The sequence below is a fragment of the Anabrus simplex genome, chromosome 14 (genome assembly GCF_040414725.1).
Source record: "Anabrus simplex isolate iqAnaSimp1 chromosome 14, ASM4041472v1, whole genome shotgun sequence".
Lineage (NCBI taxonomy): Eukaryota > Metazoa > Arthropoda > Insecta > Orthoptera > Tettigoniidae > Anabrus > Anabrus simplex.
Genome location: NC_090278.1, coordinates 77,121,594 through 77,149,445, shown reverse-complemented (window position 1 = coordinate 77,149,445; position 27,852 = coordinate 77,121,594). Strand labels below are relative to the sequence as shown.

Sequence of the window (27,852 nt, the reverse complement as noted above, 5' to 3'; positions counted from 1 at the left end):
TTTAGAGTGTTTCATTGATTTAAGGAAACAAAGTTTGTACCATTATTTCAGAAGATGTTGACGCTATGATAAAGTACTCTAAGTTCGATTATGAGCCCCTTGGTACCTTTACTAACATTGAACACATAAAGTCGATATCTTGAGCGGTTCAAGAGTGATTTGAGGTGGACAATTTAGGTGAATAATCCTGTATATATATATATATATATATATAGTATATCGATGGCCAAGTTACAATACCACATTTCTGACAAAGCTCCTCCTATCCATTATTTTCCTTAAGACTGGTCACACCTCCCAGACACATATGGATATCCAGTCCATCACAACAATTTTCGTTGTGTTTATTTTCCTGCGCCGATATGTAACGGAAAATGAAGCTTGCCGTATCGTACTGTGTGAATGTTGTTTGTCTGAGGTATTTACACACTCTACAGAATAATGTAGAATAAGTGCAGAATAAAGGTTAAATTTTCTGGCAAAGGTAAATGAAAACAACGGGAAATGTTCTGATGGACTATATATCCATATGTGGCTGGGAGGCGTGATCAGTCTTAAGGAAAATCATGGATAGGAAGACCATTGTCAGAAACGTGGTATTAGAACTAGGCCGTCAATATGTGTGTGTGTGGTCATTGATAGTAGTGGTGGGGTTATAATCATCTACATCGCTGCATCTTCGACACAGCTCCCACCTGTTTAGAAATAATCTCGCCCTCTCCCATTCAAAGAATACATAAAGAAGATCTAGAACTAAAGTTCAAGTTTGCCTCCTGCTCTTATACCCACCAGTACGCCGTCCACCAGTCTGTAGTGCACAGAACTCCGTGAGATATAACAAACACTGCTACCAACATGACAACCCTGAAGACACTGGACCCAGCCAGTAAGTACTTGGAGTATACCTTCTTATGCACACGACCTTTGGCCAGGAGTTCTGCTGTCTCGCTATCAGCGTCCTCCTCATCTTGAGTCTGCTTCTCAACCTGCACAAAGACGGAGAACATTGGATCTACACTCGTTTATATATTTTTATTTACTTAATTTATTTATTAAGTCTATATGTAGTAGAGTCATTAAGTTCGTCGACTGGCCGTCTAGTGTCGAAATGGTGCACTACAGAATATTGTCGTGCCGGTTCTTTGCTAGTTTCAACAAGAGGTAGTTGTGTGCATACAGTATAAACAGAACTACAGTCCCTGTTGTGAAGGGCAGTCAAATGTGAGCGGCAGAACTTGAGAATGTCGTAGTTTGAGCAGCAGGGGAATTTCATGTTCTGCCCAAAATTAGGCACATCCGCTAGCGAAAAATTTGAGATGTTCAAGTTGAAATCGCCCGAATCACCACGACGGAAAAAGTCGTGAGAAGGCAGTCAAAAACTATGTGATCCTTGAAATGTTAACGTCAGTCCATGAACATACTGACTGTAGTTCATAGGTGTACACTGTGTTGCCTACACTTAAGGCGCCAGTTGATAAACATACTGACTGTAGTACATAGGTGTACAATGTGTTGCCTACACTTAAGGCGCCAGGTCATGAACATACTGACTGTAGTACATAGGTGTACAATGTGTTGCCTACACTGGAGGCGCCAGTTCATGAACATACTGACTGTAGTACATAGGTGTACAATGTGTTGCTTAAACTGAAGGCTCCAGTTCATAAACAGGCTGACTGTAGTACAGAGGCGTACACTCTTTTGCCTACACTTAAGGCGCCAGTTCATAAACATACTGAGTGTACTACATAGGTGTACACTGTGTTGCCTACACTGGAGGCGCCAGTTCATGAACATACTGACTGTAGTACATAGGTGTACACTGTGTTGTCTACACTGAAGGCACCCGTCCAAGAACTTATTGACTGTAGTACACAGGTGTACACTGTGTTGCTTAATCTGAAGACGCCAGTTCATAAACAGGCTGACTGTAGTACATAGGTGTTCACTGTGTTGCCTACACTGAAGGCGCTCGTCCAAGAACTTATTAACTGTAGTACATACGTGCACAGTGTGTTACCTACACTGAAGGCGCCAGTTCATGAACATACTGACTGTAGTACATAAGTGTACACTGTGTTGCCTACACTGAAGGCGCCCGCCCAAGAACTTATTGACTGTAGTACATAGGTGTACACTGTGTTGCCTACAGTGAAGGCGCCCGCCCAAGAACTTATTGACTGTAGTACATAGGAGTACACTGTGTTGCTTACACTGAAGGCGCCCGTCCAAGAACTTACTGACTATAGTACATAGGCGCACACTGTGTTGCCTACACTGAAGGCGCCAGTTCATAAACAGGTTGACTGTAGTACATAGGTGTTCACAGTGTTGCTTACACTGAAGGCGCTCCTCCAAGAACTCGTTGACTGTAGTAGTATGTTGCTTTATTTCATTAGCTAATTATTTATTTACTTGATTATTTAATTGCTTGTATTTACATTGATGCTTTCAAGTCCAGTAATTATAATAAGACTTGATAATGAAGCTTCTACCATGTCAAGAAAACGAGGTGGAATCTGCTCCGCGTCTTCAGAAGAAAATCTCACCTCTTCACGAGCTGGAGGCCGCCTCCGTAGCGCAACGGTTAGCACTGTCAGCTGCCGTACTCGAAGGCCTGGTACGGCCAGAAATTTAACAATGGCAGGAGGGCTGGTTGAAATGGTACATGTAGTTTACCTCCACTGGGGGTGTGTCTGAAAAGATCTGCACCACCTCGAGATGAGGACATGAGTTTACTTTCCTTCGAAGAAGTCTTCTCTAATAATGAGTGTTTGAAACTGAGAATACTTACCATTGGTCTATTGGATTTAGTACTCACGTTCGCCACCAGATGGCTTACTGTACGAGTAGGAAATGATGACGTCATATTAGCTCCATTTAAGGTGTTTCCTGCTCAATACAGGTTTGCATTGGGAAATAAACAGCAAGATCATCAGATGAATCAAAGACGAATTCACTTGTTTAATTGTTTTGATAATAATATACCCCTAATCACATAATCCGCTTGTGCGGCTAACATATTTTTCCTCGGTAATTTGTATGCCTTCTCTAGATCTACGAAGCATACACATAACTCTCTATGCCTCTTGTAGCGCTTTCAATGATATGGTTCAAAGTGAAAATCTGATTCTGACAGCCCCTGTGTGTTCTGAAACTATACTGGTTTCCGTCCATCTTACCATAACATACCCTACAAAATGGCAGTGAAAAACCTTACCTGGTATACCGATCAATGAAATACCTCGACAGTTGTTGGAATCGTTCCCGTTTCCTTGCTTACTGCTAGGTGCAATCAGAGCATTTTCCCTATCGGAAGGTAACTTACTAAATTTCTATCCGGGAGATAGTGGGTTCGAACCCCACTGTCGGCAGCCCTGAAGAGGTTTTCCATGTTTTCCCATTTTCACACCAAGCAAATGCTGGGGCTGTACCTTAATTAAGGCCACGGCCGCTTCCTTCCCACTCCTAGCCCTTTCCTATCCCATCGTTGCTATAAGACCTCTCTGTGTAGGTGCGACGTAAAGCAACTAGCTTTTTTTAACTAAATTTCTATGCTAATCTTAATAATCTATGAAGTCATTTTATCTGCGCCTTCCCACTATATTTCATTTTATGTCTAATTTAATCTATTTCCCCCGTTTATGACAATGATGTTTATTTATTATCCTTCCACTTCTTCAAGCGTAACTTCATTGACATCATTGTCCTCCTCCGCATGAGTTCGGTTGTTCGCGACGTCACCAGAAAGATTTCCTTTTACTTTGAGCGGTTTTTGTAAATATTCCTTCCACCTGTCCAGTGACTCCCTGGGATCTACTATGAGTTCACCTGATTTACCCGAAATACTATTTATTTCCTTTTCCCCTTCAAGACAAGTTGCTATTGTCCAGAAAGTTTTCCTTGGCAGGTTATTACTGAAATATTCTCATGATAGCTTCTTGGATTCAACAATTACTTGTTTCGCTCTTTTTCTTTCATCTATGTTTAATTCTCTGTCTGCGTCAGTTCTTGTTATTTAGATGAAATGATGTACAATATTTGCTAACCACATTGCCTCTTTTACCCGTCTAAAAGTGTGCAACGCAGGCTACCACTAACAAACGACCTGATTGTAGGAATAAGAGTTAAACTCTGCTTACCTGTTTCTCAGTCCCTTCAAATTTATCAGGCTCTTTTTCCTTCGTTTCCTTGCTGCTGTTTTCTTCTGGCAAAAGGTCATCAGTTTTATCCATCAACTGGTTGAATATGAAACTATCGCTCACGAGCTCTTGATACGTCCCGACACCAGCTATGTGACCCTGAAATGAAGGAAACGTTATAAGTGCCGAGTCCTTGCTGTGTAACGTTGTTTATCAAAACGCATCTTCATATATTTAATAATGTTGTACAGGCCAAAATCATAGCTGACCAATGCAAAAAGTAATTTCCAAAAGCATGCATTACTGTACTGAATGAATAGGAAAGTGACGTAATTTATTATTTTCATTCCCGTCTTGATGATTCACAATGACAATGGAAATAGAAGGGATTATTCCCCGTAACCAACACAATAACATTGTTTTAAAATATCGTTTAATCAGGACTAGTTTCTGCCCTTATCTCCGTGCCATCTTCAGTTGTATATATAAATTTATAAGTAATATCAAAAAACCAAATTAGCAAACATAAAAAAGATTGTTCAACAAACATATAAAAAGACATCACAAATGACAAAGGAAAGATTTAAACATATGTTTCGACATGTTGTCCATGAGGACTTCGTAAATATTTGGGATGAATAAAGACTCTTCAATACCTACGTGTTGAAGCCTAGTCTATATGACTTATTTATAAAGAAACTAACAAATTACCCGTGCTTCGTTCGGTATTCTACATTGTATACGGATTTCTCCGTAAATTACTGTAAATGCAGTGAGTAAGACTATATTAAATAGCACCTACAAACGGACTTCACCATCAGACGACGCGTTCAGTGCTCTACATGGTTGGTCCTGTGACATTTTTTCGTATCTCCTATAATTATGCATTAGATTCAGTTATTCATTGAATGGGGTAAAATTTGGTACAGTTTTCACATACTACTTTATTTTTTTTGGTACTCATGTGACCCTGGAATCATAAAATTTTGCGAACATATGGCCACTGGTCATACGGTTATAACCTCCAACGATATTCCGCCAATATTCCGCAGAATGGCCGATTGACGCCTCTCTTGCCTTCTACCCAAGGAACAACCACGAATTTAAAGGCATGATGAGGAAAATGGCAATAAGTTACTTCCCTGCTGGCATGCAGTCAGGGATGTTGCCATGGTAACTTGTAGGTTCATTCACGGTCTGTCGGTCACTCATTGCAGAGCATGATACCCGCAGAAAATAGTAAATTTCTCCGTCATTTGAAGAGTAAGGTAAATTATGAGCATAACGAAAGTTGTTTATAATGAAGATGAGTTTCACATACAGTCCACGGAGTTTACAGAAAATAAATAGTATAAGAGAAAATGGAGGAAAACCGTTCTGGTTTTCCTATAAAACCCCGTCTGTTCAAAGATTTTAATATGATATGCATATCAAAACTTTCCTCGGGATGAGTATAATCCAAATATGAAGTTTGGTTGAGATCTCTCCAGCTGTTTCGCCGTGATGGTGGAACAAACAGACAAACAGACACGAAAATTAAAAACCAGCGATTTGGTCTTGAGTTGACCTAAAACGGATAAATATCAGAAAAATTGGCAAAACAAACGAAATTACAGACAGCGGACCCCCTACAACGTTATTTATATAGATTTACATAACAAAGTAACAGTCTATCGTTTCATTGTAGTTCGTGTAAATATACCAGAAATACATTCAATGCAATACGTTCACATTCAGTGTATATTAGAGTGGGTAGTATATTTTTAATAATTCAATTAAAATTTCTACAGCGTTCAACATGTCATGTTTAGCCATAACAAAGGAATATTTTAGCTTCATCTCTTCACCTGTGGTTTTACTGCTTTGAACACCATAAGCATTAATTTTTACCCCCGCTTTTCATCCTCTTTTTAGACACTATTCATCAAGACATTTTAAAGATGTTCTTAACCTGTCCGTTTGTTTAATTTTTAATTTAATTGTCCTTGTACTTTGTTCCTTGTGGTTTTCAAAAAACATCAAAGGAATTATTTGTTCTTTATCCTTCTTAGACGCAAAACAGCAGTTAGTTTATAAGATTTTTAACATGTATCCGTGTATTTTATTTTTGTTTAAAAGTCTTTCTAATCATTTAATTTTATCTTGTATATTTGAGATTATATTGTCTATTTTTGTAACTAAATTAGCTGTACTGTATTTAACAGTTGGATAGCTTATTTACAAGAAATATCCTTGTGGAAATTCTATGTTATACAAATTTTAAGAAAGGAAACAAAATGGCTCATGAAATTTTGAGGCTGATCAACCGGCATACTTATATCTGTATGCCGTCAGGTTCAACAGCAATAGACTCGGCAAGCCCAAGGACTGTTTTTAATTTATTATTATTATTATTATTATTATTATTATTAATATTATTATTATTATTATAGTTTCAAGAAAGTGATTGTGAAGTGTTCATGAGCTATGGATATATGTTTACTTACGTTGTTGAGAACTAGGATGAGATCGACTTGCTCGAGGAACTGTCGCTGATAAGTGACGAGGATCCTGGTCTTCCCTTTCAGAAACGTACAGATACACTCGGTGAACAATTGACGAGCGACTTCAGTGTCTACAGAAGCTAAGGGGTTGTCTAGCAGGTAGATGTCCGCCTTTCGGTACACGGCCCTAGAATGCAAGCATGTTATCAGTATTGGCCCTCAAAAAGCTGGAAGAATCCTGGGATCCTACCCAGAAGGAGAGAAAAAGGCCTGCCCAACGTGGTGCCCGTGGTATACTGTTTTAGCGCCCCCAAATGCAAATTTAATTGTATCAACTTAAACCGTAATTGAAAGTTTAGAATTATACTTGAACGTACCAGCATCTGGTGGGAACAAACAGGTCCACTAGTATCGAAAATTAGAACGCCTGAAGGGTATGCATGGCCGCTTAACGGCGTGGACGGACAAGTTGCCGGTTTAACTCCTGGTCATTCCACTGCAAGGACACCTGTGTTACTGTGCTGTAGAACGGGTTGTGGCTCTTCCAGGATGAATGCTGCTCCTGGACGGATTACAAGGCGAACGGACTAATGTCCCCACCAGATATAGTAATAGTTAATTTTTCACTAACATTTCCACAAGTAATGTGCCTCGCCTCTTTCTATATTTGCTATGGAGGCGCAGGCGCGGTTTGATGGTTAGAGAAATAATGAGAAGAAGAACTCAACTGTGTAGGCTATTAGAGAAGGTAGTACGAGAACGGAGGAAAGCCATCAATACTGAAGATGTTCAAGTAAGAAGAAATCCAAATAAAATCATTATAGATTGTTTAGCTTTCGCAGATGACATGGCGTTAATTACAGACTCATTAGATAATGCTCAGGAACAAATACGAGAAATACAGAAATAAGCAGCCAAAATACTATTGCAAATATCATTTGAAAAAACAAAATTCATTAGAAACATCATTAATGCCCCTCAAAATATCACAATTAACACTAACATAATATCTCGGACAGATTGCATTAAATACCTTTGAGAATGGATAACAAACAGCAAAAAAGAAAAGGTAACTATAGATATAAGATTAAATAAAATGCAAAGGATGTTTCAAATATATACAATAAGAAATCTCTACACTGGAACTTGAAATTAAGATTATTATCAAACAGTTGCCCAGCCAGAAATTTTAAATGCAGCAGAAACTCTTAAAATTATAAGAATTGGGGATCTTGTACAAATATAAAAAGTTGAAAGAAGAATTTTTAGAAAAATACTGGGACCTATAAGAAACAACAAAGCCGAATTTAAAACTACGCTCAAGCAGAGAGCTGTATTTAAAAGTTGAAAATCTGACAACTATAATGAGGAAAAGAATACTCCAGTTTATTGGACACATTTATAGACTGTCTAGACAAATCTTTAACTTATTGAACAGTTACAAATCCAAGCCAAAGTGTTTCATTGAAATTAAATAGGATATGAAAAACACTGGAATTAAAATATATACGATACAAAACAGAACACGTTTCAGAGAAGTAACATGGGAGGCAGGATTTCAGGAGAGAAAGAAATTAACAACTGAAAGAAAATGAACTCAGGAGGAAAAGGAACAACATTCTCAGAAAATGAAGGAAGTTAGGACACGAAGAAAGTTAAATGCCAAGAAAAGTAACCAATGTTGATATATCGTACCCTCAAAAGGGTTATTCGAAGAATAATATAGAAACATGTAGGCTAACATTAAGGGAATATTTTTAATCCAGCATCATCAAATACAAATTCACACACAACTCAAGCATTTCCAATGCTTAGGTTGAACTTATTACTAGAGTCCGGATTATTAGGTGCTGATAGGTTAGAATACAAACATACTTAAGCCAGTAACAAGTATACGCTACACTGTACAGCGGTTATGCTATGAGATTTGCATAGATATTAGGGGTACAGCATATAGAACTCCTTTAATTTATGCTACTCTTCCTACATTATGGTACAACGGATTGCATGACACTTCCTACAAACCAAATTACTTTACATTCTAACCTATTACCACCAACAAATCCGAGGTATACTTATTACTGTGGCTCATTCCATGTTGAGAAAACAGTATTGCTCTTATGGCAACAGTGTTGCTCTTATGACAACAGTGTTGCTCTTAGTTGCTCTTATGGCAACAGTATTGCTCTTATGACAACAGTGTTGCTCTTATGGCAACAGTGTTGCTCTTATGACAACAGTGTTGCTCTTATGGCAACAATGTTGCTCTTATGACAACAGTATTGCTCTTATGGCTACAGTGTTGCTCTTATGGCAACAGTGTTGCTCTTATGACAACAGTGTTGCTCTTATGGCAACAGTGTTGCTCTTATGGCAACAGTGTTGCTCTTATGACAACAGTATTGCTCTTATGACAACAGTGTTGCTCTTATGGCAACAGTGTTGCTCTTATGGCAACAGTGTTGCTCTTATGGCAACAGTGTTGCTCTTATGGCAACAGTGTTGCTCTTATGACAACAGTATTGCTCGTATGGCAACAGTATTGCTCTTATGGCAACAGTGTTGCTCTTATGGCAACAGTGTTGCTCTTATGACAACAGTGTTGCTCTTATGACAACAGTGTTGCTCTTATGGCAACAGTGTTGCTCTTATGGCAACAGTGTTGCTCTTATGGCAACAGTATTGCTCTTATGGCAACAGTGTTGCTCTTATGGCAACAGTGTTGCACTTATGGCAACAGTGTTGCTCTTATGACAACAGTGTTGCTCTTATGGCAACAGTATTGCTCTTATGGCAACAGGGTTGCTCTTATGACAACAGTGTTGCTCTTATGGCAACAGTGTTGCTCTTATGGCAACAGTATTGCTCTTATGGCAACAGTGTTGTTCTTATGGCAACAGTGTTGCTCTTATGGCAACAGTATTGCTCTTATGGCAACAGTGTTGCTCAACAGCATCAGAGGAAACCAGCGGCACATAAATTTGTGAAATTCAGTATTCAAGTTCAAGACGAAAAGCGGTAGAAACTACGCTACAAATTATTTTATGAACTAAAGGGGACGGGGGCTTTACAGGGGTTCGTTTTTGGTTTATACAGAATCAACGTTAACTACGGCACATAAAAAACCCTCATCATTGAAGTTGTTGTACTCACAAAGACGCACACACGAAATGTTGTCAATTGTGTACATTGTTTTTATTTACAAATTATACACACACACACATCAATAACCACATTTCGAACAAAACACTTCTACGGAAAAGAAGAAGAAGACTGCTACATTAGCATGTCAACCGAATGCCAACTCAACAAAATCACAACATGAGTTCACCCACTCGGCTAACGACTTCTACTATAAGTCTCGCTAACAACTCAACTCCAACTACCAAGACTGCCTCTTTATATACATTGCCTGCCCAGGCTTCTAGAAGAATATGACACAAGATGTTTTCTCGAAATTTCTAGATTCTGCAATAAGCTATTTATAATGAATGGCATTTTCTGTAGAACTGTAGTGACAAGATTCGTTGTGCTGGACTATTACCGTGTGTTACACAACATTACACTGGATTTATGCATCATATTTACAGATAATAATAATAAATAATAATTACGTGTTCTTACATTGAATACACTCATATTAACATACATACAGCGGACGTGTCGTGAAATAACCTCACATGTTTTGTTACGACCATGATTTACACCAAATAAAGTGTGTAAATAACTAGGTAAATAATAATAATAATAATAATAATAATAATAATAATAATAATAATGAAAAATGAAATGGCGTATGTCTTTTAGTGCTGGGAGTGTCCGAGTACAAGTTCGGCTCGCCAGATGCAGGTCTTTCTGATTTGACTCCCGTAGGCGACCTGCGCGTCGTGATGAAGATGAAATGATGATGAAGACGACACATACACCCAGCCCCCGTGCCAGCGACATGAACCAATTATGGTTAATATTCCTGACCCTGCCGGGAATCGAACCCGGGGCCCCTTTGACCAAAGGCCAGCACGCTAACCATTTAGCCATGTAGCCGGACATAATAATAATAATAATAATAATAATAATAATAATAATAATAATAATAATAATAACTATTACACTTGCAACAAAGTGTAAGGAAAATTGGGGGAGAAAATAGAAATAATGTTATAGGCTCTAGGGGTGAGGGTTGGGTTTCATTGCATTTAATAAATTTCTCCAGGCAATAAAGGTTAGAAAACAGGAACAACAAATAAATACTGTAGATGACTTCACTACAGAAATAAGCTGCCGGCGGTTCACAGAGGCTTGTACCAGAGCAGCACAGAAGGAAGGCAACGAAGCGATGGCTGTTCCTGTCATTGTGCTTCCTCCCTACGAATGTATTTATGAAAAAGGATATGTTATATAGTTATTTTAATAACTCACGGGAAAAATGCCTCGTCCTTTTTATCTTCCTTTTACTATACATTATAAAGTACAGTATAATATCCATAAATTACGAGGAATTATGGGTGTCTCCAGAGGGGGTGCGTTCACTCCTTGTAGCTCCATAAGAGCAATACAGTTTTCTTAACGGGGAATGAGCTATGGTTTAACATTACAACACTGTCATATATAAATTCACACGTACCTTAAGTATTACACTATGACTTACAACAACAACAAGCAAATTAGTATTATGTTCACGATATGTTTTGCAGCCTGCATTTATCCCTGTCTTTTGTTGGCTGTCGGTTGTAAGCGACTACAAGATGCTCGCCAAGCATTTTAAGAAATTGTATGGGATTAAAGAAATGAAGAGACTGATTGTGAGGAAAAGCGAGAAAAGTGGTCGGTCCCACAGTACAGTAAAGATGGAGCCGATTTGATGACCCCTCAAAGCGATTCGTAACTTTTTTTGAAACAACGCATAAGGCTGGACCAGGTACACGAACCTCCCATAATTCTCTTTCTCTTTATTCGTGTCAGAAGTATTAACTTTACTTATGGATATTTAACAAAAAGCAACAAGATATCTACATTCCTACTATACAAATATACAAGTCTATTATACAATCACAGATAGAGCAACAATATTCGAGAGCTAGATGAAGCTTGCCCAGTATTGGGCGACGTCAATAGCGTTGGGGGAGGCTGCAATCAAGTCTTTCATAGTGCACATTGAAGGACATAAAACACACTGACATAGATGTTGGATCGTCTGCTGCTCTCCGCAATCACAAAGTGATGAATCACTTGAGAAGCCCCACTTCCGCAAGTTTACTTTGGTTCTGCCGACTTCTGTACGGAGTCTGTTCAGGGCTTTCCATACTGTCCACTTCTCCTGGTGTCCACATGGAAGACTTTCCTTCGGCTCTATCCAGTTGGAAAGGTGGTGGATTCTTTCTTTCCACATTGTGACTCTAGCATTCTGTGCTTTCCCCTCAAGGTTAACTGATGTGCGGAGAAAACTTTTCCTAGATTTTAGCCTCTGTGTGGCTGGGTGGTATCCATAGAAAAGATGTGCTTCTGAAGAAGATGCCTGGAGCCTTTCTTTGTTAGCTGCTACCTCCCTACGAATCTCACCGGGAGCAATACCAGCTAAAAGCTGATAAACCGAGAGCATTAACTGATCCTAAATAAAAGTCTGGATGTCGAGAATCTTCTGAAAACAAGGTTTAGGGACAGCTGGAAAGAATTCGATAGTTCGCAGTTTTAAGTTTCGGCTGAACATCAGAAACTGGTAGGCCGACACATGATGACGACTGTTTGCACGAGGAAGAAAGATTACTTGCAAGTAACAATGTGTTAATAACAACAATGCACTGTATCTAACAATAAAGTCAATAAAAATACTCTGGAATCAAATGAACGTTTCAAATCGTATTTTGTAACAAAATGTAGTAAATTGGTCCAAAACGTATTAAGTGAAATGTTATGTCTATCCACTAAAATTTTCATTCCCCACCCTGATGGGGTGGGGCGGGCCACCTAGAAGGGAACGCCTTTTCTCTGGCCAGGAAATGAGGACTTTAAGTGGGAGTGACGGATATGTAGGATGGATAAGAAGTGATTTGAAGAGTAGTGGGAAGTGGTATGGGCATTAACATATCTGAAGGAATAATTTTTGTTATAAATATTGGGACAAACGACACGAGGAACTTACTTAATATTGACATGGACACGACATATACATTTTTGATTATCATACATAGATTACAGTATTATTACAATACTATTTTGATAGAAGCATATGATTTAAAACATACACCATTCAGTATGGTAATAGACGGGAAAACATATAACATTTATTATAGTAGTCGCACGTGTACACAGTCTTTTTTTCGATTAGACGTAAGTATAAATTATAATGATTTGATGGAATTTTGCTATAATATTCGTAATAGAAGAGATGGACGATTGACGAGTTGAACATGCATAAAGGAGACGTCTTGTACATGAAATGAGTATAAGAAAGGGGGACGCCGACGCGGCCTCACGCACAAGATGATAATCATTATATTGGGAGGGGAAATACATTGCTTATTTATTGCTGTTGTTGCTGAGGGTGATAAGGAAACACAGAGGAAATCCAGGGTGACAGTCCCGTCACAGGGCCTAATGTTATAATTAGAATGGCGTCTTCATGTATTGGGAAATGATTTTAATCGTGACTGATTCCGAAACATAACGTGAATACCTATATCTTGCCGGTTAGAGTTTTGACATGTCTTGTTTCGTTACTACGTACAACTTTTTAGCTTACGATCTGTGCACTTAATAAGATTTGAAACCATGCCCATCATTTCTTACCTGGCGAGGTTGATCCTGGCCCTTTGTCCACCACTGAGGGAAGTTCCCTTCTCCCCCACCAGGGTGCTGTCACCTCGTCTGAGGTACTGTAGGTCCCGCTCCAGCGCGCATGCTCGAAGCACCTCTCGGTAGCGCACCTCCTTGTAGTCCTGTCCGAACAGCACGTTCATGCGCACAGTTCCTTGGAAGAGCCACGGCTCCTGAGAGCAATAGGACATCTCCCCTCCTACACACACGGTGCCCTCTCGTAGAGAAAGCTCCCCCAGGAAAGTCTGCAGCAGCGAGCTCTGAGAACACAATGGCATAAGCTCTTATTATCACCAGAGAATAATTATCTGATCCTGAAATGATTAAGACTGGGGTTCCTCAAGGCACTATGATAGGACCTTTGTTTTATTATACATTGTCAGAAAAACATGCAAAATTCTCAAATACTTTGTTCGGTGGCACTAGGGGTATAATATGTGTATACTGAGGGGTTGTTGTGTTATTGATTCATTTGCTACGGACTTCTCATATCAATATCCTGTATTTAATCGATATTTGTTTAGATAATATAAGTTAAAATAAAGTAATATATATATATATATATATATATATAAAGAACGTATGAATGTCTGATGAAATAAGGAATTAAAATACTTCATTTTAGACTTTTCACGCCTTTCAAAGTCTACGATAATGTCAGCCTCCGATGATTTTTGACTTTTTATCTAGTGGATAAATGCCGACCCAAACATGGAAGGTTATCGATGAAGCAAGAGCGGGCAAGGGCTAGGATTGGGAAGGTAACGGCCGTGGTCGTAAGTAGGTACAGTCCCAGCATGAACATATCTTAAGGCCGGGTATCATCTGAAAATCAGCGGTACGAAACGTGTGACGCGATGTTACCTAGCAACCGTACAGGCTGTGAAGTGAATTATTGATGGATGACCATGACTGAGAGACATATTATCAAACAGGGTTCATCTCATTATAGTGTCGATAACTGATTTTTTCATTCTTGGTAGTTTCATAGGTCTCGAGTCAGTTTCCCCCCTTTCAAAGCACTGAATTCCTCACTTGAATCCAAATTCCATACAAATGTCTCTAAATACGATTAGTTGTGTGCAAATAAATTAATTGTTTTCAATTTGTCTTTCATTAACTGAAATATAATATAGTGGGAGTAACATACATTCTAGGGGTTCTAATGGGCCGAACCCCTAATGTTGATGCAAACCTCATAGCATTACCGTGGTGCGGGTAGACTCTAATTATTACTCACCTCATTTGATTTGACACCATTTTTACATACCTTTCCAGATCCGATGTGTCCAACGACAGCACAAAGCATTCCAGGTTTGATGTGGAGTGAGATGTCAGTAAGCGTGCACGCATGAGAGTTTGGGATCCAGCCGGCTTTGACGTCAGTGAGAACCACGGATCCGTCTTCACAACCACCACTGTCTTCGGTTAAGGGGGCTTTGATTACTGTCTCCTCTAGCAACAGAAACTTCTGTAACGAAACAAATACTCTTTTGAAACTAGGACAGTATTTGCACTGCAAGACATAGTAAGGGGAACGATCAAAGAAGAATATTATTTTCTTTAAATTTTATAAATAAAAATATACACACTCAGTGGCCTAAAGTCAGGGGGAAGGGGTGTCTCATTTGGAAATGTGCAGTATCGTGTGAAGATAGCAACACGACTTTGAACGTGGAATGATCATCGGCTCAAGGGTCATAGCATTGAGGAGATCACACGCGAATTCGGGTTTTCCAGGTCAATAGTGTTGAGGGTGGATCTTCAGTATCTGGGAGAGAAGAAGACCACGGGAGTTTAACGAACGGACATCACTTGGCCTCCGCAGCAAACCATACTGAGCGCTCGACGGGCTACTGTGAGTCAGATCAGCGCGCATGTTGGGAGTCAGAAACACATTTCTACCAGGAGTGTTACGGAGGCTTCACCAGCCGACGACCAACTCGTGTCCCTTTCCAGATACCTCGACAGAGCGCGACGACGTGCATGGGCCCGCGATTATCGGCAAAGGACCATGGATCAGTGGCGGTGTGTGGAATGGTCCTATAAATCCCGGTTCCAAGTGTATCGAGGTGATAGCGCGTGAGTGTGTGGCGCATGCCACATGAAGCTATGGTGTTGCGTGTCAACAAGGTTATGTCCAGGCGGGAGGTGGCCCAGTTCTGGTCTGGTCGGCGTTCTCATGGCCCCATTGTCCGGCTGCAGGGAGCGCTGACAGGTGGACGTTATATGGACATTCTTTTCTTTCACACCATTTGTATCCCTTTCTGACCCTAGAGTTCCCTGATGTTTCAACAGGACAGTGCGCTATGTCACCGCTCTCTGGTGGTTGGAGGAGCACTCCAGTGAAGTTAAGGCCACTGACTGGCCATCCTGATCGCCAGATCTTAATCCAATCCAGCATTTATAGGATGCTGCCCATGCTCGTGTGAGCTCCATGAACCTCGCACCAACTACACAGGTCCAACTGTGGGTAGAATTGCAAGATGCGTGGGTTCAAATCCCTCCAGAACGATTCCAACACCTTGCAGAGTCGATGCTTCGCCGTATTGATGCTCGCGGAGGATCAACTTCTCATTAACATCACATCCAGTGTCTTCCCATGACTTTTGGCCACTCGTGTATATTCGTCTGTTACTATACAATATTAATTGAAGCACTCTTCCGTGACTATTTCGAAAGACATCTTAAAAATGGAAGTATTCCAAGGACGGGAGGAAAAGAAAACAGGCTCAAAATGATCAGAGGAGAGGAAAAGGAGGCATAGTGAGAAGATGAAGGAACAACAAAGGATGAAGCATTGAAATTGTCTCGCAGTCCCTATAAGACCCTAATGGAGAAAGAAGAATAGGATTAGGAGGCACAGAAAGTCTTTCATTTTCTCACAATTCATGAATTTTACCAGTGTTTTGTGGATACTCCCATTTTTCTTTCGATTTATGAGACTCTTTATCTCCCCTGTGGGTGGAGTATCCCTGCAACTTATGGCGCTATGCATTACCGTCTAGCCGAAAAAAAATGTAAAAATGTTTTTTATAATATCTCACTCCATCCCTGGGTCTATAACCACTCACCTCTATCCTGCCAATGGACACTTTGCATTCTCCAAGCGCTGTTAAGGCCAGAGGTAGGAAGTATGCCAAGCCTAGCTTAAGGGTGTTGTACATTTCAGTGACAGCGTAAACCTGAGGGCAAATAAAATCTGAATTAGTCAAATACGTCACCAAATCAGATCGATCAACGTATATTTAAATACAGTCAGTTGACTGAAGAAGATCGGGAGAAATTGCTGAATGGTATGGACATAGTTCTCGAGAAGAAGTACAAGATGAAAAATAAATAAGTCCAAAACAAAAGTAATGAAGTGCGGTCTATACTAAACTATAGATTAGATAAACTTGAAGTACTATAAAGGAGAATCATGAGAAAAATCCTAGACCTTGTGAAAACAACAGAAGTAAGGAAATTAAGATCTAATGATAAAATATACAGAAACATAGAAAAAATAACAGAATCACAAGAAAAAGGAAATTGCATATTTTGATATACACTGGCTGACAGAGCAAATGCAACACCAAGAAGGAGTGGTTCGAAAGGGATGAAAGTTGGGGAAAAACAGAGACGGCACGGACGAATAATTGATGTTTATTTCAAACCGATATGCAGGTTACACAATGCGCACGGCATCGACTCAGTAGGATGTAGGACCACCGCGAGCGGCGATGCACGCAGAAACACGTCGAGGTACAGAGTCAATAAGAGTGCGGATGGTGTCCTGAGGGATGGTTCTCCATTCTCTGTCAACCATTTGCCACAGTTGGTCGTCCGTACGAGGCTCGTATAGCCTGTTGGGAGATGCGAGCAGTGTGTGGGCGGGCATTATCCTGCTGAAACAGAGCATTGGGCAGCCCCTGAAGGTACGGGAGTGCCACCGGCCGCAGCACATGCTGCACGTACCGGTGGGCATTTAACGTGCCTTGAATACGCACTAGAGGTGACGTGGAATCATACGCAATAGCGCCCCAAACCATGATGCCGCGTTGCCTAGCGGTAGGGCGCTCCACAGTTACTGCCGGATTTGACCTTTCTCCACGCCGACGCCACACTCGTCTGCGGTGACTATCACTGACAGAACAGAAGCGTGACTCATCGGAGAACACGACGTTCCGTCATTCCCTCATCCAAGTCGCTCTAGTCCGGCACCATGCCAGGCGTGCACGTCTATGCTGTGGAGTCAATGGTAGTCTTCTGAGCGGACGCCGGGAGTGCAGGCCTCCTTCAACCAAACGACGGGAAATTGTTCTGGTCGATATTGGAACAGCCAGGGTGTCTTGCACATGCTGAAGAATGGCGGTTGACGTAGCGTGCGGGGCTGCCACCGCTTGGCGGCGGATGCGCCGATCCTCGCGTGCTGACGTCACTCGGGCTGCGCCTGGACCCCTCGCACGTGCCACATGTCCCTGCGCCAACCATCTTCGCCACAGGCGCTGCACCGTGGACACATCCCTATGGGTATCGGCTGCGATTTGACGAAGCGACCAACCTGCCCTTCTCAGCCCGATCACCATACCCCTCGTAAAGTCGTCTGTATGTTGGAAATGCCTCCGTTGACGGCGGCCTGGCATTCTTAGCTATACACGTGTCCTGTGGCACACGACAACACGTTCTACAATGACTGTCGGCTGAGAAATCACGGTACGAAGTGGGCCATTCGCCAACGCCGTGTCCCATTTATCGTTCGCTACGTGCGCAGCACAGCGGCGCATTTCACATCATGAGCATACCTCAGTGACGTCAGTCTACCCTGCAATTGGCATAAAGTTCTGACCACTCCTTCTTGGTGTTGCATTTGCTCTGTCAGTCAGTGTATTTACAGAATGGATGATTCCAGATTAACAAAAAGGATTTTCAAGTACCTTTCGGACAAAAAGACAACAACTAACTAGATTCAAGAAGTAAAGACAGATTTAGAAAGAAATAACCTAAAAGAAGAAGAAACTATGGACAGAGAGATTTTTAGAAAGAGGGTAGTAAGTATGGAAGGATTCCAAGGAAGATTGAACAAGAAACCTGGTGCGAAGTTGTCCGAGGACAGAAAGAAGCAGTATAGTGAAAGGATGAAAGGATATTGAAAGGAACGGAAGAGAAAACAACCAAGTATGAAGAATTGAATTGAAATTGGCACGTGGTCGTTAGCAGGCCTCATCGGAGAGAATGAGAAGAGGAAGAAGAGGTGCAGTAGAAAGAAGTCAGGTGATGAAGGGAATATATGAATATTGTTACTAGGGTAGTAAATTAACTAACGATGGTAGAAGTGAGGAGGACATAAAATGTAGACTAGCACAATCAAGGAAGAAAAAACATCCCTCCAACTCACACACCACACATAACACTATCCTACACCAAAATAACACGCACTTACTTACACATGGCAGATGCAGCCCACCCTCATCGGAAGGTCTGCCTTACAAGGGCTGCACCCGGCTAGACATAGACACACGAAATTAATTAATTAAAGAAGAAAATATATTTGGTCACCTCGAATACAGATATAGGAATCAGAAAGATATTCTGAAGACTTTCGTCTGGATTGTGGCAATGTATGGAAGTAAAACATGGAGGATAAATAGCTCAGAAGGAAAGAGAATAGAAGCTTTTGAGATATGGTGTTACAGAAGAATGCTGAGGGGAGATGGGTAGATAGAATCAGGAATGAAAAGATACCGAATCGAACTGGTGGGAAGAAATCGGTCTGGCTGAATTTGACGCGAAAAAAGATAGAATGATAGAACACGCCTTAAGACATCCAGGACTTGTTCAGTTAGTTTGCGAGGAAAGTGTAGGTGATAAGACTAAGGTATGAATATAATAAACAGATTAGAGCAGTTGTATGATTTAGTTGTTAAGTGGAAATCAAAATGTTAGCACAGGATAGGGTGGCATAGAGAGCCGCATCAAACCAGTCTGGACTCATGAACCGATAAGAACACGTGGCGATAGAGAATGTCAGGGCATTTACTAGACGGTGTTTGATTTGTCTTGTCCTGCCTCTCAATATTTACTCAACCAAATTTTGCAACAATAAATTGACACGTCCCTTCCTCACTCACCTGAGCGGCTGTTACGTGATTCCCCAGCAGCACGTAAGGCAGCAAGGTGAACAGCAGGGCAATTCTATCCGCAGTGAGCAGTCCTGTCAGGACGTGTCCTCGCACGTAGTTTGCAAGCCGAACAGCGCGTAACTCGGAGCTGAAACAAATACATCGCGCTATGGTTTATCAGCTTAGTTGTGTTACACCATTAACATACAGTCAATAAGTTCGTGTTCTGATGCCTACAGTGTAGGCAACACAGTGTACACCTATGTAACACAGTCAATAAGTTCTTGAACTGGCGCCTGCAGTGTAGGCAACACAGGGTACACCTGTGTACTACAGTCAGTAAGTTCGTGTTCTGGCGCCTACAGTGTAGGCAACACAGTGTACACCTATGTAACACAGTCAATAAGTTCTTGAACTGGCGCCTGCAGTGTAGGCAACACAGGGTACACCTGTGTACTACAGTCAATAAGTTCGTGTTCTGGCGCCTACAGTGTAGGCAACACAGTGTACACCTATGTAACACAGTCAATAAGTTCTTGAACTGGCGCCTGCAGTGTAGGCAACACAGGGTACACCTGTGTACTACAGTCAATAAGTTCGTGTTCTGGCGCCTACAGTGTAGGCAACACAGTGTACAGCTACAGGGTCTCTTATAGAAACTCAGACCGAACGCACGGTGTTTGTACTCTGCCCTACGGCAGCTGCCTCAACCGAATTTATGTCGTGCGCGGCCGCCCTGCTTTAAGCGTGTGTACAATCTTACATGAAGTCTTACCTCATAAAAGAGCTGGAAGTATCGTCCTTCCTGTGTTATACAGGCATTGTATCTAGTAACCACATTCTGAGTAACGCAAGTGAGTTCCGCCAGTGTAATGTTTCTGATTTCATTCGTAATGTTTTCAAATGTGTGAGGATTTGTTCGATACTCTTTTTTCATTAGGCTTGTCTCTCTATATCTAGGGATGTGACAGGACAGTTCTTGAATTCAGGAGCGAGTGTATGTCCTAAACATTCTAGTTGATCCACACACGTGTACGAAATCATTCATACAGGTAGGTTGGGGAATGCACTCAAGTATTCGGTGCAGTAGAGTCTGTTTTAGAGGCGTAGTATGAGAGGTCAGCGTAACATGATCTGAATACTGTGGCGTTCTAGTTTATCTCGGAGCTCTGTTTATGCGTCTTTGTGAACGACATGACAAGCGCCCAATATTGGAAGAAGGAGGGTTTCAATTAGTTTCTTGTTTAGACAGAACGGAATAGTTAATTTGGAGTTTGTTAATGTACAATCTGTGACAATAAAGTTCGGTGAATGAAGTCAGAACGTCCGATTCGGCAACACTGGCGACACACAACGCTGCACCTACGTAACAGCAGGTTTTGACCACCTGAGCCCAACGTTGTTGAGTTGAGCATCGTGTGTGTGCCGTGTAAGTCCTGTTTGACACAGTGCGTGTTTAGTACGTTGATTCTGAACTGCGAACAGGAACATGAATGACCAAAAGATCAATGCACAGTTTTGTTTTAAGTTTGACAAGACACCGAAAGAAATTCATGCGATGCTGGTACGTGTTTATGAAGATCAAGCACTGTCCTTAAAGTGTTTGTACGAGTGGTTCTCCCTTTTCATTATCCGACACAGCGAATATCGTCAAACAGTTTATGAAAAAAGGGGGTGGTGCTAATTGAACATCCCCCATACTCGTCAGATCTCAATCATCCAGACTTCTTGCTACTCCCACGACTCAAACTCGCTTTGAAAGGAATGAGATTTGACGATATTCCTGACATCCAACGGAACGTCACGAGACCTTTGAACACCATCCCAAAGGAAGCCTTGTCACAGGTTGTATATATCGTCGTAAAAAGGCTTATCCATTTCAGATACGAACAAGAGTGCTCGTCAAGAGGAATGCTTGAATTAATTTTATCACCCATTAAATAAGATAAAATTGATATTTTTAAAGATTTTGATCGCCAACTGCTTCTCTTAAAAATAGCTACGTCATTCTGGAGGATACAGGAGTTTTTGAGAGTAACTTACTTCCTTGCCAGCTGGACCATCGTTGAGAAGGGCTTCTCCCAGGCGTACATCTTGACCATCTGTATCGCTGATATGATCTCACTTAGCAGCAATAGCCGTCTATCAGTTCTCTCAGCCACCATCAGGCGGTACTTGCCCGACAACTTCCCAAGGTACACTGAAATGGGACAGGAAACGTTAACAAAAGTCAATTATCATTTTCCATAGTCGATTAAAATGTGGATCACGAAAAAAATTAAATTAAAAACTAGACAGTTTGAAGAGAGAACTAGTGAAGATGTCCTGAAGGAAACCAGAACTGATTCTGCGTGGATAACGACTGCACAATTCATTTGACATGTTTTGTGCCGTAAGATCTTCCTGAGTAGTTTAATGTAAAGAGAAAATTACGGGAAAGACATAACATGGAAGACTTACTATATGATTTGAATGATTTGATGAAAATTGTTTTTAACTTACAGTAGATCTTTAGTGCTGTCGTTCATGTGGCAGAGTTCCTATCAGCTGTTTAACTAGTATTCTATTAAATAACTTCAAAAAATTTGGAAACTTACTGTATATCTCCCTTGGTAAATTACTCCAATCACTAATTATTCCTCTTCTTATGTACGAATATTTCCGCCACTTGAATTCCAACTTTATCTTAATATTACGACCATTCTTAGTTTAAAAACTAAACTCAAGCTTATTCGTCTACTGATGTCATTCCACGTCATCATTCCACTGACAGCTCGAAACGTAGCGCTTAGTCAAGCATCTCGTCTCTTTACTCCGAAATCGTCGCAGCTCAAAATTACTTTCATAACACGACCATTTTGTCGTAAATAAATAAATAAATAAATAAATAAATAAATAAATAAATAAATAAATAAATAATCTGTATTTTGGGCTGGTACCCAGGTAGCAGTTTTCCTATCAGTTGTGTACCTAGTTTTATCTGAAGCATTTTCAAAGAAATTGGAAACTTATCGAATATTTCCCTTGATAATTTATTCCAATCCCTTACTGCTCGTCCTATAAAATGATATTTGGCCAAACTTGTGCTCTTGAATTCCATCTTTATCTTCAGATTCTGATCTTTCCTACTTTTAAAATCTGCGCTCAAGTTTATTCATCTACTCATGTCATTCCAGCCATCACTCCACAAGTACCTATGCGTCATTGGCGTATACTGAGGGCTACCAACGCAATCGATGAAGCCCAAACCTCAGATGCGAACGATGAAACTCTAAAGCACATTATAATGTAAGCATCTGACCTATTGTTCCATTTACAAACCTTGAAAACAAAGAGAAAAAACGTCACACGTCTTTTCGAGAGCAAGGCTTCGAAGACTGATATTGCATCCCAGACTCTCGTTCCTCTCCCTCGACTCGCCTCTCACGGCTTCCTCCTGTACGCCTGATAGGCGCGGGGAACGGGGGGATAGCTGTGCTAAGCTTCGTTCCGTCAGATCGCCACTGCTATCAACCATGCGTTACTCATCGTACATTGCCTACTTCCTCACCTTCATACATAACGGAGTGCTGGTATTTCACTCGCGTTACTTCTACAACTTTGTAGGAAGACACTGCAGGGCTGCGGTTATAGTTTTCTTTTTATAGGTAGATCCGCTAAAAATGGAATGCAATCCTTCAGATTCAGTGTTCTGTTTTCTTGGTTGGAATCGAACGCTAATTAAGCAGTGAACGATGGGTACGACCATTGTAAAATTCAAAATGTTATTTAATAATAATAATAATAATAATAATAATAATAATAAATGACGAAGACGTCATAAACAAGCCAGGAGAATTAACACTATGAGGGGTTTGATTCTGAAAATTGAACCGGGACCATCGGACCAAAGGCAAGCATTCTATCCATTTAGCCACAAATCCGGATTTCTATTTGCTAAACCTTAGGCTACCATCTCCACTGATCAGGTGTTGAGTATTGACAGTAGCAGAGGCCAGGGCAGTAGCTTGTGAAGCAGCCTTGACAACACAGCAGGCTTCTCCGTTGGCTGTTGGTTGCAGCTCAAAACGCTGGTTTGACATTCACTAAACCAGCCATTGAAAAGGGGTAACCTAAGCCTAGTGGTGGCCCACGTCTTGATCGCAGCATGCGGCACTGATACGTATTAATGTAAGGAATGGTATCCATTGGTATAATCACCCAAACAGGATTGTAAATAAATTATACAGATCTCTGCACGTGGTTATCAGGGTATTTTGGGGATGTAAACGAGAGGGCATATAATTATCTGATAAGACTCCAATTAGAGTATGGTTCCAGTGTTTGGGTACATCACCAGGATTATCCTTACAACTCTGACTACCAGGGCCAGGAGGATTTGTGAAGCGTCAGATCTACAAGATCTACACCTTGAGAACCACCTTCGAGAGCAACGGTTACAGCAGAGCTTTGATCTCAAGGGTTCTGAAATCGACACATAATCGGACGTCTGTTAAGGAAAAAGATGTAAATGGAACTGCTTACCTACCTTACATACATAACACGACGGATCGTATTGCTAAAATCTTACGTAGGTACCATGTACGAACTGTTTTTGGAACATCAGTTAAGATTAGGCAACTCCTGCGACCAACTAAGGATAGTTTGCCTAAATTACAACAACCTGGTATCTACAGAGTTCCCTGCACTTGTGGCAAGGTTTATATTGGGCAGGCTTCGAGAACGGTGTGTACTCGCATCAAAGAACATACCAGATGTATCAGACTCAACCTTCCTGATAAATCAGCGGTTGCTGCTCATACCCTAACACCTGGTCATGATGTCTTGTTCCAAGAAGTGGATGTTCTTGCCCGTATAAAGCAATATCGCCCAAGAATTATCAGGCAGGCGGTTGAAATACGTAAACATCCAGATAATTTCAACCGCGACACAGGTTACAACCTCAGTGAATCATGGCTACCTATAATCAGAACCATTAGAGAGTAATGCTTTGCTGTTACTATTCATTGTATCTAGCATTGGGCTAAAATGGCGTCCCCTTTACATCTTTGGGCACCATTTGAAGCTTCCTTGTTGCTTTCTCCTAGTCGTTTCGTTTCTCTTTTGTCTCCTGATGAAGAAAGGCAAGGTTCCTTTTGAAACGTTGAGTGTGTTTATAATTATTTACACGGCATAAGCCCAAAAATACAACTCATGAATAATCACCAGGATTACTTGATTCGAGAACTGAAAGAAAACCCAAAGCAAACCAGCCTGACTTGTTCTTAAAAGTTTTCAAAGAACTTCGAAATTTAACGAACAAATTGTGCTGCTTTCCTTTGGACTTTATCCAGTTCTCGAATCATTTAAACGGGCAGATGGCGGCCAAAGTGTTCGACTTACTCTGTAGAGGAGATGTGAGTATGGTGAGTGTTATGATCCCTATAACAGCCGACACTCCCATGAGATGCCAGACACAGGCGGTCACCACGACCGCTTGGATTGGTGTCAACAGACCGTCCAGCTTGAATGGAGCTTCGTCAAACCTGATGACGTCGTTCGTCATCAGGTTGATCGCCTGTGCAGCGGCTGATTTGGCGGTCGTACACTTGTTAAGTCGCAGGACCTGGGGAAGAGACAGAATTCAGACGACGTTAAATCTGAAAATTCCATTCATTGATTGTATATCAGTTAATTGCTACAATAATAATAATAATAATAATAATAATAATAATAATAATAATAATAATAATAATAATAATAATAATAATAATAATAATAATAATAATCTCTCTCACTACTATTCAATTTAGTTTTGGAAAAAGTGATTCGTGAATGGAGAAAAGAAACTAAAGGTATAAACATTGGCAGACTTCTTAAAGACAAAATTCACCTTGACTGCTTAGCTTTCGCAGATGACGTTGCGATCCTTTCGAACAACAGACAAGAAGCAATCCAATCCATAGAAAAATTGAATGAAATAGCCGCAGAAACCGGACTTCAAATTTCATTTGAAAAGACGCAGTTTATGGAAGGAACTAAATCAAGATTCGACAATCAAGCATTAATCACCAATTGTGGAATAATTTCCCAAGTAGACAAATTCAAATATCTAGGTGAAATTATTCAGCCAGCAGGGTTAAATCAGGAAGCTAACAAAGAAAGAACTGCTAAACTGCAAAGGGCTTACAAAATCACATGGAACAGATACAACAAAAGATGTATATAAAAAAATGCAAAATTACGACACTGCAATACAGTCATCAAACCAGAGGCACTTTATGCATCTGAAACACTGATCATTGGCGGCAGGTCACAAATGAAAAGCATTGAGAAACAAGAGAGGAAAATTCTCAGAAAAATCCTAGGACCAAAGTTCGAAAATGGAATTTGGATGAAAAAGAAACCACACGAAATTTTTCAATTCACAGAAAAAATCACAGATACCATCAGAAAGAGACGACTAAAATTCTACGGACACCTACACAGAATGGATAACAACAGGCTGACAAAGAAAATTCTAAATCTAGCTCTAACCCTGAAAATCCGCAACAATTGGTTAGCAGAAATTCATGAAGATCTACAAGAAATGGGTATTGAGGACAAAACCATTCAAGATAGAATGAAATTTAGAAGCTTAGTAAACAAACATAAATTTGCAGAGAAACCAACAAGAAAAAATACAGGCTGGACAGAAACACGCAGAAAGGAACACAGTGAAAAAATGAAGAGATATTGGGAAGAAAAGAAGAAGAAACATTGTGCAAAATAAGTTCAAACGCGCTCCACAGCTGGGCACAACGAATCAAAAAAAAAATCTCTCTCACTACTAAGATGAAGCACTACCGGACAGTCATCCACCCTGAAGCCTCATATGCTTCAGAATGTTAAACACTCAACAGGAAGGGACTTATGGAAAAACTTGAAATCCGGGAAAGATAATGAGGAAGATACTGGGGCCAGTCAAGGAAGGTGACAGTTATAGAAGGTAGCCCAACCAAGAGCTCTACAAGTGCTATGAAAGAATAACGAATGTAGCAAGGAAGAGACGCCTAGCATTCTATGGGCACATCTACAGGATGCATTCGACCAGGTTGACCAACCGGATTCTCAGCTACTGGCAAAATAGGAAGACCAAGTCACTATGGTTGATGGAAGTGGATAAAGATCTACAGGAACTGGGAATAACAGAAGGAAACTTAAAGGATCGCACAACACTCAGGAAGATGCTTAAACATAAGAAGTTCCAGGACAGACTACCAACAAAGAAGACTGGCGCCCTTTGGACAAAGGAGAGGAAGGAGCAACACAGCCTGAGGATGCGCAACTGCTGGGCAAACATTAAAGCCCATTGCAAAATGTAATAGTTGAATGTCGTGGTCCTTAGCTGGCCTATACGAAACAATAATAATAATAATAATAATAATAATAATAATAATAATAATAATAATAATAATAATAATAATAATAATAATAATAATAATAATAATAATAATAAATGAAAAATGAAAATCCACAGCCTGTTTCCAGTCATTCAACCGCATCAGGAATGGAATGAATGAAGCCCCCATCTAGCGGCGAGGATAGGAAATGTACCGGCTGCCGAAGCCTGTCGCACTACTCTGGGGTAATGATAAGGTTAATGGAGAGTGTTGGTGGAATGAAAGATGACAGGGAAAACCGGAGTAACCGCAGAAAAAGCCTGTCCCGCCTCCGCTTTGTCCAGCACAAATCTTACGTGGAGTGACCGGGATTTAAACCACGGTACCCAGCGCTGAGAGGCCGACACGCTTCCGCCTGAACCACGGACTCTTCCTAATAATAATAATAAGAAGAAGAAGAAGAAGAAGAGTGTTCAAGTATTGAAGGATATAAACAGAATTTAGACAATTCATTTTTCCACATTTGTAAACATTTTCTTCAATTTGAAACAAAAAGTGTGATTTGATAAAATCTGATGATGTTCATTCAAGAAGTAAATCTGTCATTGCTTAATATTGTATTTTTACTGGTATATTATGATATTATAGGTTAGTGTTCGAGAGACTACTACAACTCAATGTTTTTATTTCCTGCGATCGCAGCTGTCAGCTTGCATTTTCTGGAGATAGTAGGTTCGAACCCCACTGTCGGCACCCCTGAAGATGATTGTCCGTGCTTTGCCATTTTCACACCATGGGGCTGTACCTTAATCAAGGCCATGGAGGCTTCCTTCCAACTCCTATCTCCTTCCTATTCTATTATCGCCATAAGACCTATCTGTGTCTGTGAGACTTAAAAGAAAATTGTAAAAAATGTAAGGAAAATATTCCTTCCCTGAAGGGAGGAGGCGGG

General features: G+C 40.6%; 1 protein-coding gene across 3 annotated transcripts in view; it reads right to left on the bottom strand.

Moving 5' to 3' along the window:
- The window catches only part of LOC136885259 (ATP-binding cassette sub-family C member 4), a 100,072-nt gene that overhangs the window by 52,427 nt on the left and 19,793 nt on the right, over positions 1–27,852 (bottom strand). Inside the window, exons 6-14 of one of the 3 annotated variants that reach the window (XM_067157737.2) lie at positions 24,922–25,144; positions 21,583–21,739; positions 19,549–19,687; positions 16,513–16,623; positions 14,709–14,909; positions 13,412–13,698; positions 6,629–6,812; positions 4,143–4,301; positions 790–986 (exon numbers count right to left, since the gene is read on the bottom strand). In XM_067157737.2, the coding sequence (XP_067013838.2) occupies positions 790–986; positions 4,143–4,301; positions 6,629–6,812; positions 13,412–13,698; positions 14,709–14,909; positions 16,513–16,623; positions 19,549–19,687; positions 21,583–21,739; positions 24,922–25,144 (1,658 nt within the window). The remainder of the gene's footprint in view (positions 1–789; positions 987–4,142; positions 4,302–6,628; positions 6,813–13,411; positions 13,699–14,708; positions 14,910–16,512; positions 16,624–19,548; positions 19,688–21,582; positions 21,740–24,921; positions 25,145–27,852) is intronic. The other 2 variants (XM_067157738.2, XM_067157739.2) reach the window with 2 other exon arrangements.